The sequence below is a fragment of the Odontomachus brunneus genome, unplaced genomic scaffold, assembly GCF_010583005.1.
Source record: "Odontomachus brunneus isolate Ranch 3 - 2012 unplaced genomic scaffold, Obru_v1 Obru_scaffold_026, whole genome shotgun sequence".
Lineage (NCBI taxonomy): Eukaryota > Metazoa > Arthropoda > Insecta > Hymenoptera > Formicidae > Odontomachus > Odontomachus brunneus.
In genome coordinates, this window is record NW_022639476.1 from 1,296,476 (window position 1) to 1,305,954 (window position 9,479).

At 43.0% G+C, this 9,479-nt stretch overlaps 2 protein-coding genes across 5 annotated transcripts in view; one reads left to right on the top strand and one right to left on the bottom strand.

Annotated features, from left to right (window-relative positions):
* LOC116842719 overlaps window positions 1-9,479 on the bottom strand; it is a 294,323-nt gene that overhangs the window by 273,156 nt on the left and 11,688 nt on the right. The gene's annotated exons all lie outside the window — the stretch shown is intronic.
* Window positions 1-9,479, top strand: part of LOC116842632 (hemicentin-1-like) — a 287,444-nt gene that overhangs the window by 270,737 nt on the left and 7,228 nt on the right. For all 4 annotated transcript variants that reach the window (XM_032812102.1, XM_032812103.1, XM_032812101.1 and 1 more), the window contains one exon: window positions 5,997-6,260. In XM_032812102.1, coding sequence (XP_032667993.1) covers window positions 5,997-6,260 — 264 coding nt within the window. The remainder of the gene's footprint in view (window positions 1-5,996; window positions 6,261-9,479) is intronic.

Below are 9,479 nucleotides of genomic sequence, written 5' to 3' on the forward strand. Positions count from 1 at the left end.
TCTCTCTCTCTCTCTCTCTCTCTCTCTCTCTCTCTCTCTCTCTCTCTCTCGTTCATCTGTCCACCCGTCCGTCCGTTTCCATTAAAAAATGCCACCCACGCGCTAAAGAATAACGTTTAATTACTGTCCGCGAGTGCAAAAGTTGCGCAGTGCGGCTCGTCCATTTTCCTCATATTCCTACACACGTTCGTCAAAAGAGCTACTCAGGACTAAAAGAATAGTGAAGGGGGCACGTTTTTAATAGATTTAACCGGCGTTACGAAACGCCATGCAAAACAACGCGGCAATATTATCTATTCGGAATACGTATCGTGCCTGATTGCCATTCATTATCAATTATTATGCCCGTTCTGTACTCGTTGCGTATTATTATTGTGCACAAATGTTAATCCATAATTAGTGGCGACGCAACGATTATTGCATCCGGATAATTTAGTAGTTTATAGCGCCATAATTAATAGCATCTTTTAATTAATTTCATAATTAAGTAATACACATCCACAGAACTATTATGAAACTGACCGCCGCCGCATCTACGCATTACAAAGAGATAATATTTAGGTGAACTAATCCTCTCTCAGTTCTTCAAAATTCAATATTGCCGGTTGCATATTTGCAAACATAGGCGAGCCATATCGTATTAAAATTCGAGAACGCGCGAATCCTCCTCTAGGCAGTTCAATCGAGTCCGCTTGCCTCTTGGAGAAAATACTCTCGCCGCGCGTCGTATCCAGCGAAATCCTTCGTCAACTTCAGAGTGGATTAATACGCAATTTCCACGGATGAGCGCGAAAAACCGGAACGTTGCTGACATTTTGCGCTTCGCCACTCGCGCGAAACGTCACGTCTCGCGCGGATACTACGCGAAAATCTGGCGAGAGCGATGGTGAGAATTAAGAAGACGAGTGAAATAAGAATAAGAATAAGAAAGAAGAAGAGAAAAAGGGAGAAGAGAGAGAGAGAGAGAGAGAGAGAGAGAGGAGGGGAGAAAGAGAGATGCAACGTTGCACGAGAAGCGCCACGTCGAAATTCGCTGGCGCGGGTTGCGCGTTTTTTTGCGGGAATTTAATGAAAACCGTAATTGAATATGTTCATTACGAGGTATAACGCCTGTCGCGCCGCCGCCATCGTCGTCGCTGCCGACGCCGCTGTCGTCGTCCTTGTCGTCGGCGTCGTGCCGGCGGTTCCTGGACCCGACGGTGGGCTGGAAAAGTCCTGTCCGTTTCGTACTACGTGGCTAGCTGCGCTTCAGATGGACAGAATCATCGCCACGTGAACGGACGGACAACTGGATCGATTTAGTCCACTGGATGCGGCAACGCGAATCGGACGGTCGCAGACTATACTTTCTCCGGGGCTGCGGCACGATCCGTCCGCGCTTTCTCCCTCTCTCTCTCTCTCTCTCCCTCTCTCTCTCTCCCTCTCTCTCTCTCTCTCTCTCTCTCTCTCTCTCTCTGTGTGTCTATCTCTCTCTGTCTCTCTCTGTCTTTCTTGCTCACGGTAATTGGACACATAATTTATTTCACGCTCACAGACCGATGTATTCCTTATGTAATTACCGGACAGCGGTTTTCTTGCTCTTTTTTCTACAAGAGGAAAAGAAAGTTTGGTTGGATTAATCAAGTGTCTGGAGAAGTAAGAACAAACCAGAAATTCCGCTTGAAATTGCTAGAATCCTATTCGATTAATCAAATTTTGACGATTTTCGATTTTAACCAGATTTCTGGCTTGTACCAGAACTTGTAGCTGTTCAAGTTATAACCAAAAATCTTGTTAACTTCACGGAAATAGAGAAGATGTCATTGCCGCAGCTAATCAGGGCTTGCTGAAAGTATATTCTGCTGTAAATATATTTGCTGCCGTAACTTTGCTGCAATACTTTTACTATCGTTGCTACACTGAAAAGAATTTTGTTGTCGAAACGAAAATTTGGTACACCGGAAAATACTTTGCTTAAAATGCCCAAATGTTTCATAATAATTTGGTTGCATCAATTTCCATAAATTTGTGTATGTTACTTTCTCAATAATACTCGCGACACAAATAAAAAAACGTGGTAGTATCAACGAAAAATAGTTTTTTTAGTGTATAACATCGGTTTTGTAACTAAATCTATGTTTACTGGCAGCTATTCATGTCACAACGAGATTTAGTTACCACACACAGTATGTCGTGCTGCAAGCTCTTTTTTCTGTGTTGAACAGAACTCTAATAACTTCAAGCGGGATTTCTGGTTCGTTCATATTTCACTGGACATTTGATTAATCCAACGAATACCATATTGTATGGTTAATATAACCATATTTTTCCGTTTACCTATCTTTTCGCGCATACCGGGAAACGCACTCTGGGCGTCGCAGTGATCGAGACTCCCCCATCATCGATGGTCGCGATGGTTTCGTAACGTGATCTGCACGACTCCCCTAATCTCTCTCTTCTCCCCTTCTTTCAGCTTCGATTTCACTTCGTAAAACTGCACTAAACCAACTTAATTTCGGATGACGACAGCGCGCGTTGAAAGGCGACACGTAGACAGACACGAGAGAAGAAAAGAAAAAAAGTCCAAATCCCTTGATTTACTCTCTAACAAATCTGTCGAGTTTCGTCAGATTGGCATGGCCAATCTACCGCCGAACGCGCACAACGACGTGATTTTTCGCGAAAGCTCAATTACGTTTAATTGAAACGACGACGCGAAAGCGGTAAACGTAAGTGCCGTTATCCTCGAGGCGCGTTACTCTCTCCTGAGCCAGTCCTGAAGAAGCCGTGAACAAGTAGCGGCTGCAATAGTGATGTAATCTCGCGTTAGGCTGCTGCGAGCAAGGGTGAGAAAGCGATAAAGTCCAACCTCGATTCGTCGAGTGAAGTGCGCTGGACAGCGCAGCAGTAATAAATCTATTGTAAATGCAGCGATGTCCCCGGGACTGCCGTCAGCTCCTCTCGTCTTCTCCTCCTTTACTCTTGGATAAAGAATCGAGAATTTTTCTAAAGAATCCACCGAGCGCGAGAAACAACGGCGATACCTCTGGGAAACTTCACGAGGATCAGACATAATTTTCAATTAAACGAGCGGGTGGGCGGCCTGTAACCGCGCGCGCTTACGTAATACCGCGTTAGCCTGCCGCCGAAAACACGAAACTTTAATATTTTTCTCCAGGTAACGTCTTTTAATAAAGTCGCGCGCGAGTCACGACTGCTACTAATTGAGCTGCAGCGTTAGCTTCTGCCGCGATTTTCTCGCGATATTTTTTCAACTAAAAACGTTATAGGAACTCGATTTAGTCGAGTGCGCAAACAGATGGATTTATTTAGGAAAATAATACATTGGAAAAAGAAAAGTTTCGATTGGATCTGCCAAATTTCTAATTGAACATGAACGAACCAGAAAATTCCGGTAACTTCGAGCGGAATTTGTTGGTTCGTTCGTATTTCACCAGAAATTTAGTTCAACCAGACGTTCCTTTCGTGTGGAAAGTTCATAAGCGTTTGCGTTTTACAGCGCAAAACAAAACCGTGTTTCTCGATAATTTAAGAGCAAAAGACAGAGAGGGAGAGAGGAAGAGAAAGTGGCGGCGGCGGGGAGAGAAAAATTTGCTTTAACAGAAATTTAATTTAAAGCACGCGAGCAATTTTAAAGAGCAATGCGTGGTTAGCCGAAAGTACATACCGATGAAATCTGCCGAAAAGAAATTGGTCATAAATTCGTCGGCGCAGATACGCGGCTGAAAGCAAAACAGCGGGACGTCGATATAAATTTTCCCTAAATTCGACGTAATTTCGAATTCAAGGCGAACGCGAGATAGTTATGAATTTCCGTCGTATCCCCTCGAGAACCGGCACACGGTCTCGAGTTACACGCGCGATATGAGCGCGGATAATAAAACAGATGACGAAAAACAACCGCTCTAACCCGCGCGTGCTTTAATCCGCAGCCGCGCCGTCTGTAACCAACGACGGTGCTATTAGCCCCGACTATTTTCTTCCGTTTTGCACTTTCCGGGAGATTAGCGATGGCAAAAGCAATTGCGCGCGATGCGCCGCGAAAATAAATGCAGTGGAACCTGCAATAATGGCAGGATGCGCGCCGGCAAGACTACGACGACGACGACCCTTTGAACCCACCTCCGTCTTGTTCCACTTATTGTACCCGCGTCGCGGCAATGACGTCGTGCCTCTCGCCGCATCCGGGCCAGCACCTTTGGAAAATTCACGAAAAAGAGCGAGAGAGAGAGAGAGAGACGCGATTTTACACCTCCGTCTCTTCTTTTTACGTCAATCCCCATAAATCCTATCAACTTGGAAACTCGCCGTTAAAGTCGAGGATATAAAAGAAAGACGTGTTAACATTTTTTTTCGAGATGCCGATGCGGTATTAGACTTGTATATTAACATAGAAAATATCTAAAAAAGAAAAAATAAAACTAAGTATCTAGTAGTCGGCACTCTATAATACTCACTAATATTCAGTTATATATATCAGAGGATTTTAAAAAAAGAAATACATGTAGATATCATTTTTGCTATATATAAATTATTATTATTTATGTAGTGCGCTAGCGCATTCTTCAAAAACGATTGCCTATCACAGAAAATTGAGTTGAATAAAGAACAGGAATAAGGGAAAAAGAGAGAAAAAATTAATATTTTCGGTGAGCTGACTCGATTGTTAACGGACAAGATATCGGTGCTGTCCTCGGGGAATGGACACTGGCAACGCGCTGCAGGATTTTTCGGTCTCGTTTGTGTACAACGCGATTCGGTTAATGCGCCACCGTGGCGTGGTCGATAATGACGCTTCCGGAACATAATTTCATTGCCCCAAAAACGGACTGGCATCGGGACGCAATTTTCGCCGGGCAATAAAGCGAAATTCGCGAAATGATTCGTCCGTGCTGCAGTAATTTCTCACTTTTCTTTCTTTTTTTTTTTATATATCGTCGGAACTGCGGAGCGCGCGATCTTCGGGAAAAATCTCGTAACATTCGCTTCAAGCGAATTTGTCGTAAAGAGGAAAGAAAGAGAGAGAAAGAAAGAGATGTATATATGATATATTGGAGAAACTTTCCTGAAATAACTAAAACCATACACACACATACACACATACACATATTTACGGTAAAAATATCAAGAAAATTTGAGAGCGACCAGCTCCCAGTTCTCTTCCAGTTCTATTATTAGAAGGCAATTAATGTTAAACAAAGTCGCATTTGACGAGTAGAATATAAAACGTTGTAAATAACGTTGTATGTGTAACAAAATTTTTATAAGAGTAACGAGAAAATAATTTATACTAAATTGTTATTCGTTAGCCTCATTTCGTGAAATATTTCGTCGAATAAATATTTTTATCGATTCCCCCCGTAAAGCATGAAAGATAGCGCACGCTGCGTTTTTTCGTTGATTTAATTGATCTCGCTTTGATTTATTTAAAAAATAACACGTGTTCCGGGGTTATATGCAAAAAGATCGGAAATGTAATCGAGAATATTTTTGTTTTTATCCGCTACATATGTATCGTCGCGTGTTATCGTAAAACAGATTGATTCCTATTAATATATTTGAAAGCCGTTATATTAAAAATTAATCCTGAAAATATTGAGAGTTGCAACACAGAGCACTAATTCGTCAAATTACTCCCGTTTTGTTGATCCACGAGTCACTTTACCAACGAGAACATTCCCACATTTTTATCTCCTCCTGCATTTCTTTCATTTGTACTTGTTTAAAATACCATTGAGAGATACGAACTACGATATATGCCGCTATAGAATGAGAGGATAAAGGTATATTATGGAAAAGCTAGATATATGTGTGTGTAAGGAAGAGAAAGAGAGCAAGCCGCTCTATCTGAAAAATGAGAATGTCTCCTTTGAAGAAACGACTCCGCAACTTCCTTAATCGACGACCGCATTCCCTTTTTTCCTCCCTCTCTCCCTTGGCCCTTCTGCTCGTTATCTTTCGCTGTCGCGATCCTCAAAGCCGCATCTTCTTCGCAGGCAGACCTCACCCGTTGCATAACTGCACCACCTACAACCAGAACGGCTCCTGGGTGAGGATATCTTGCGTCGAGGGATACGATGGCGGTCTGCCGCAGAAATTCGTCGCCATCGTGGGTAAACGGCGTCTGGAGTCCCCGAGCCCTTATTGGGAGTTCGAGCTGTCCAAGCCGACGAAAATCTCCCTTTACGGGGTAAACGCGAAGGGCTCCAGCGAGCCGGTCACCATAGTAGTCGCCTTGAAAGGGGTAGCCAAGTTCACCGGTAAGTTTCCGCGGAGTCGGTATATCGTCGAGCGATGAACGAGATAGATAACTCGCTCTGAGTGCATCGCCCCATCCCTATCCCTAAACAGACGATCATTCTACGCAGACCGTTTGGTAATTGGTGATGCAATCGCGCTCGCTTTGCTTGGACGGCAGTCAAGTTTTGTTTTAGCTGATGTCGTTTGTCTCCTTCCACGAGTTAGGTCGAATGTGAGGAGATTAAAGCGTGACTGCAGTTCAACGTCCGTGGAATCGGCCAGCGTATAGTCAGCTCGAAAAGTAATGTTATTTCCTCCTTTTTTATTGTTTTAACATTTGCCAGCTCTCTATAGCGTTGTCGCGTTCGTATCGTCGACACGGCTCGCATAGCTCGTGCAATTTACACCGCCAAAAATATTAAGAGTCTATGGCACGACGCCTGAAGGAAGTTCCAAGAAGGCTGTCTCCTTAATCCTTTCAATCGCGATGCAAATAAAGCCGAGTGCGCGGAATCGATATCTCGTACCCTGCCGACGGGAGCCTTGCCAATGCTTTTTTCTTCGTTCCGTCGAGCGCCCTTTATTCCATTTTCAACCCCCGGCGAGCTGACGCTCGCATCAAATCGCAGCTTATCGATCGGCCAGCTGGCCCTTCGCTCGTTATTCGGACTTCGGCAAAAATATGGTGTGGTAAAAATCGTATATCGCGGAAAATCCGCGCTCTACCAACTTCTACGTATAAACTTCCGTATTGCAAAAAAGAGTGAGAACGGAGAAAGAAAAAGAGAGAAAAACCCACCCGATAAAACGTGTATACTGTAAAAATTAAGGTGATGAAGAGTTCTGCTTTGTTTAACCGCAAAAGACCGCAAACGTGGTCTGATGAAATGCGGTGCTTTCGAATACCAGATACCCTCGGCATTCTTCTTTATCGGAATGACGAGTAAACAGGCCGTGAAGAATGCGATCATCTTGTCAGCGCGTCATAAAGATTCAGCGAACTATCCGAATATCCTCGCGTTTCCGAGAGGGAGACGATGATTAATACGTCGAGTATATACTGAGAAAAAAATATCTAAGAAATAAAAAAATATTTGGTAAATACTAATAACGTAATTACTTGTACTAGGTTACATTTCAAAACATTCTTGTTGAGGAAAATTTTACTGAAAATCTATAGCTCACATTACACATATGAATTTTCGGTAAAGTTTTTCTCAAAAAGGACATTTTAGAACGCGCGCGCGTGCATCAGCCTAATATAAAAGACATTTTCTCAAAAAACCTTAACTTTTCATGAAAACAATTGTCTATTTAAATAAAATTTAGATTTAAATAAATATGTATTATTGTCACTCACAGAATAAAAGTTTTTTTATTTCTTGAATATTTTTTCTCTCAGAGTGTTGGTCACTGACGATCAGTCTCATTAAGTTACGTGTAATTAATTACATTTGAAAACTCGATCGAATATAGAATATTGAACGAGAATGAAACGAGGCAAAGGATATATGTACGCGTCTCGAGTTACATTTATTCACCGAAATTTCGGTGACTCACTCATCGGTTAAACTTTAGTACATGGGAAAAACAATATAGCCGACTCGCAATAAATCTGGTTATGTCAACCAGATTCAATAGTGGAATACGGAACAGCTAATTATGTGGTTGTTGTAACCGCAGAGCAATTGCCGAGTTACAGTAACGATATTTGGTTGCTCCGATCAGAATGTGTATCCATGGGGTAAATATCAGCTCAACCAATTTCTGGTTGCCACAACCAGATCACACGCAGCTACATAGGTGTAGTTGATACCAAAGTAACTGAGTCATATCAACCATACACATTACCACGGCACGAAGACCAGGACGATGCAATTATGCTGCTCACAACTAAATATTTCTGACTATAGAATTAATTAAAATGAATGCGGTGTTCGACGCACGGAAAAAACACTGAAGATATCACTTCCTTAAATACGATTGCTATAACAAAATATTACAGTTATTTTTTTCTCGTGCATACTAAATAGTTGCAGTAACCATAATACTGTGGAATTGATACGCTGGCTTTTTTGTTGCTATGCATACATGTTTAAGGGATATTCTCAGTGCTGTATGGCGTAACCAAACTCTACAGATCTCTCAACCATAATATTTGTTTTACAAACCACAGAGAGAGAGAGAGAGAGGGAGAGAGAGAGAATATTCCTTCGGTTAAGGCAGTTATATACGAGGATAACTGAACATTACGTACTATGCCTGTGAAAACTGTATAGATGGACGTATAACGGCAACATATAACAACATTTAATACAACTATTGAACTTGAAATCACAGAAATTTTTTATCCAACCAAAGAGAATGCGAACGTAGCAACTGTTTCCTCCGTGCGGATATTAATCAATCGACGGATTCTCGCATATGTCTCTTCTTACACTTGTGCTCGCGCATTCGAAGAACGGACGCGTTAAGTTTCACACGTCAATTTGGACGACGGAGTAACGTCACGTCAGCCGGAAATGCTAGCGGCGACATGCAAATGATCCCTGTTGAACAGTTCGCCGCGCGGCGAGGTCAACCCTGCTCGTGCCCGTTGCCGGTTTCGCTGAAACATGCGCGGTCGAGCCTCGCGGAAAATTTATGAGCGTCAAAATTTATGAGCCATTATTATGCATTCTGCTTTCCGCCGCGTTCCGTCGCCGTCCGCCGCCTGCCCGCCTCTCCTGTCTGGCCGTCGCGTTTTCCTCGACAACCGATCGAAGCGCGATTCTCGCGCCAATCGCGCGAGCGATCGTCGCTGTTTCGCGTTGATATCCCCGACGAAACGCTCAACGAGACGGCGGAGGTGTAACGAAGATATACGCGCCTGGAGATATAGCCATTGAATTATGCGCGCGGTCCCTTTTGATATACAAATCAGGAGCGGCGCGTCTCACTCCTCCTGAATACTCGAGCGAAGATCGCAGAATTAGCTGCAGCTTGGTTAATTTCCAATGTAAGATCCCCAACGCATTCGCGTCACTCGACTTCGGTTTTGATTATTAAAATTTTACGCGCGCACAACTCACGTTTTGAGTTATCGGCGTAAACGATGAGTCCTCAAAAAGCTGAAGGATGATGGCGAATGAAGGCTCTTATGTACGCGACTTGAACGAAACGTTCAGGTAAAGAAAAAGTACTGATATTTGGACGCGTATCTAACTCGATTATTTAAACTTTCAATATAGAGAAGAAGA